The sequence below is a fragment of the Plasmodium fragile genome, assembly GCF_000956335.1.
Source record: "Plasmodium fragile strain nilgiri unplaced genomic scaffold supercont1.16, whole genome shotgun sequence".
NCBI classification, from domain to species: domain Eukaryota; phylum Apicomplexa; class Aconoidasida; order Haemosporida; family Plasmodiidae; genus Plasmodium; species Plasmodium fragile.
In genome coordinates this window covers 142,287-144,908 of record NW_012192596.1, presented here as the reverse complement: position 1 = coordinate 144,908, position 2,622 = coordinate 142,287, and the positions used below count along the sequence as shown (strand labels likewise).

The 2,622-nt window shown below is 36.2% G+C and overlaps 1 protein-coding gene across 1 annotated transcript; it reads left to right on the top strand.

Annotated features, from left to right (window-relative positions):
• Positions 1-1,041: 1,041 nt before the first annotated feature.
• On the top strand, positions 1,042-2,394 carry AK88_01785 (uncharacterized protein; the record flags this gene model as incomplete). Its single annotated transcript, XM_012479420.1, has 1 exon — positions 1,042-2,394. One exon carries the CDS (start codon positions 1,042-1,044, stop codon positions 2,392-2,394), a length of 1,353 nt encoding a protein of 450 aa, XP_012334843.1.
• Positions 2,395-2,622: the final 228 nt, after the last annotated feature.

Sequence of the window (2,622 nt, the reverse complement as noted above, 5' to 3'; positions counted from 1 at the left end):
AAACGGTGATAACAAAATATATTCATATTTTCCTTCATTAGTTAATGTTTTTTATTCATTCATTTTTTCATCCATTCGGCCATTCAACCTATTTTCGGCTATTCAGCCTCTTTCGCCTATTCACTCTTTCGGCCATTTTAAATACTTCCTTTCCTTTTTTTTTTTTTTTTTTCAAAAAAAAAAAATTCTTTAAAAAAAAATTTTTTGTAAGAGCTAACAAAAGATTTTTATTGTTTTGGCATCATTGCTGTTCCAAATTTCGTTTAGAAGAACTGAATTTCAGTCAAGTAAGTTTGAGCGAAAGAGAGTACATATTAAACTTCTGCTAAACGTTAATAAAAGCAAATAGAGGGGCGAGCGATTCGGCATTCGCGCGTGAAAGTATATATGTATTTTCCTGCCCCTGTTTATCCCCCTTTCTGCTTGCGCTTACGAAAATTGTATACTCGAGGTTATGTTACTATAATTGCATGTACTCTCCCTCTCGTCAATGTTTATATAATATATATTATGCGTACGTCGCTGCAAGTATATATTTTAAATGTACAGGGCGCCAGCGCGATGCGCATTTCTGCCGAACGCTTCAACTCGATCGGTCCTTCTGCGCCAAGCCTAACGTGCTTTGCTCGTACGGACTTGTTTTCCCCTACGCCAGCGAAATTATACCGCGTGCACGTTTATGCTATACTTTATATGTATATATGTATATGTACTCGTTTGCCTTGCAAGTGATGGGCATATCTCCTAGAAATTGTCATCCATCTGATTTGTTCTCCATTTGTATTGCCTTCCCGCTCGCTTCCGAAAAGAGATCATCATATACTGTTGGATCTCTACCTCGTGTCGTTTTTTTTGACAAATCCACACATACATAATTTATACTTCACACCATCTCTGCAGAGCAAAAATCGCTTATGCGTCAAAAGGAATACTTTTAAGCATATATAAATCTGCATGCACCTTTCCTAGGCACCCCGACACACGTGTAACCACTGGTCCAGAAGTTACCAACACATATATAAAATACCTCTTTAAGTAAAAATGGATATAGCAGTGAAAGAACAAGACTACTCAAACGGACTTATAAAGAACTCAGCCTCGTTTGAAAATCTGAAATTTACCAACATCAAAAATTTTAAAGTACAGAAGAGATTCCAAATACTCTATTTCATTCTGTTTGTTTTAGTAACGGGTATATTTTTCTTTTTTCTAATTACTACCTATTTCTTTACCCCCAATTATAAAATTAATAAAATTGTACAGAATACGGAACATTTAACCTTACCCTTTAAAATCCAAAGACCCTATGACAAGGTATTAAAAAATGTCTCAAAGAATAATCTAAAAAATTACATCAAGGAAACCTACAACCTTTTCAAATCTGGTTACATGAAACAAAACTACTTAGGAAGTGATAATGATTCAATTGAATTAGATGATGTAGCCAATATTATGTTTTATGGAGAAGGAGAAGTTGGAGACAACCACCAAAAGTTTACTCTCATTTTCGATACTGGTTCTGCAAACTTGTGGGTCCCAAGCAAAAAATGTACTTCCATCGGATGCAGCATTAAAAATCTCTACGACTCCAGCAAGTCTAAATCATATGAAAAGGATGGAACCAAAGTTGATATCACTTACGGATCTGGAACTGTAAAAGGTTTCTTCAGTAAAGATTTAGTAACCTTGGGCCATTTGTCCATGCCATACAAATTTATCGAAGTCACAGACACAGATGAATTAGAACCCATTTACAGCAGTGTCGAATTTGATGGAATTTTAGGTTTAGGATGGAAAGATCTCTCCATCGGATCCATTGATCCTATTGTTGTAGAATTAAAGAACCAAAACAAAATAGACAATGCCTTGTTCACCTTCTACCTACCCATTCATGATGTCCATGCTGGTTACCTAACCATTGGTGGAATTGAAGACAAATTTTATGAAGGAAACATCACCTACGAAAAATTAAATCACGACTTGTACTGGCAAATTGATTTAGATGTACATTTTGGCAAACACACCATGGAAAAGGCTAACGTCATCGTTGACAGTGGCACAACAACCATTACCGCTCCCACAGAATTCTTAAACAAATTCTTTGCTAACCTAAATGTTATTAAAGTTCCCTTCTTACCATTCTACGTAACTACTTGTGACAACAAGGAAATGCCCACTCTTGAATTCAAATCAGCTAACAACACCTACACTTTAGAACCCGAATATTACATGAACCCACTTCTCGAAGTAGATGACACCCTATGTATGATTACCATGTTACCAGTTGACATTGATTCAAACACCTTCATTTTGGGAGACCCATTCATGAGAAAATACTTCACCGTCTTTGATTACGACCAAGAGAGTGTCGGTTTTGCCATAGCTAAGAACTAATTTTATAATGGTCAAGAAAAGAAAAGTGGAGCAAGTCCAGGGGCTATATATGTATATAAATATTACTCGTAGTACTTATGCACAAAATCATGTTGGAGTATCATCGAAAATAGTGCTTTCTCACTCCAATGACTGTAAATATACAACCGAAGGTACAGACCGTATAATAAAGAGAGAGAGGAGGAGACTGGCACGTAGCGGAGTTACACGCACACGTTTCTGTGTTGA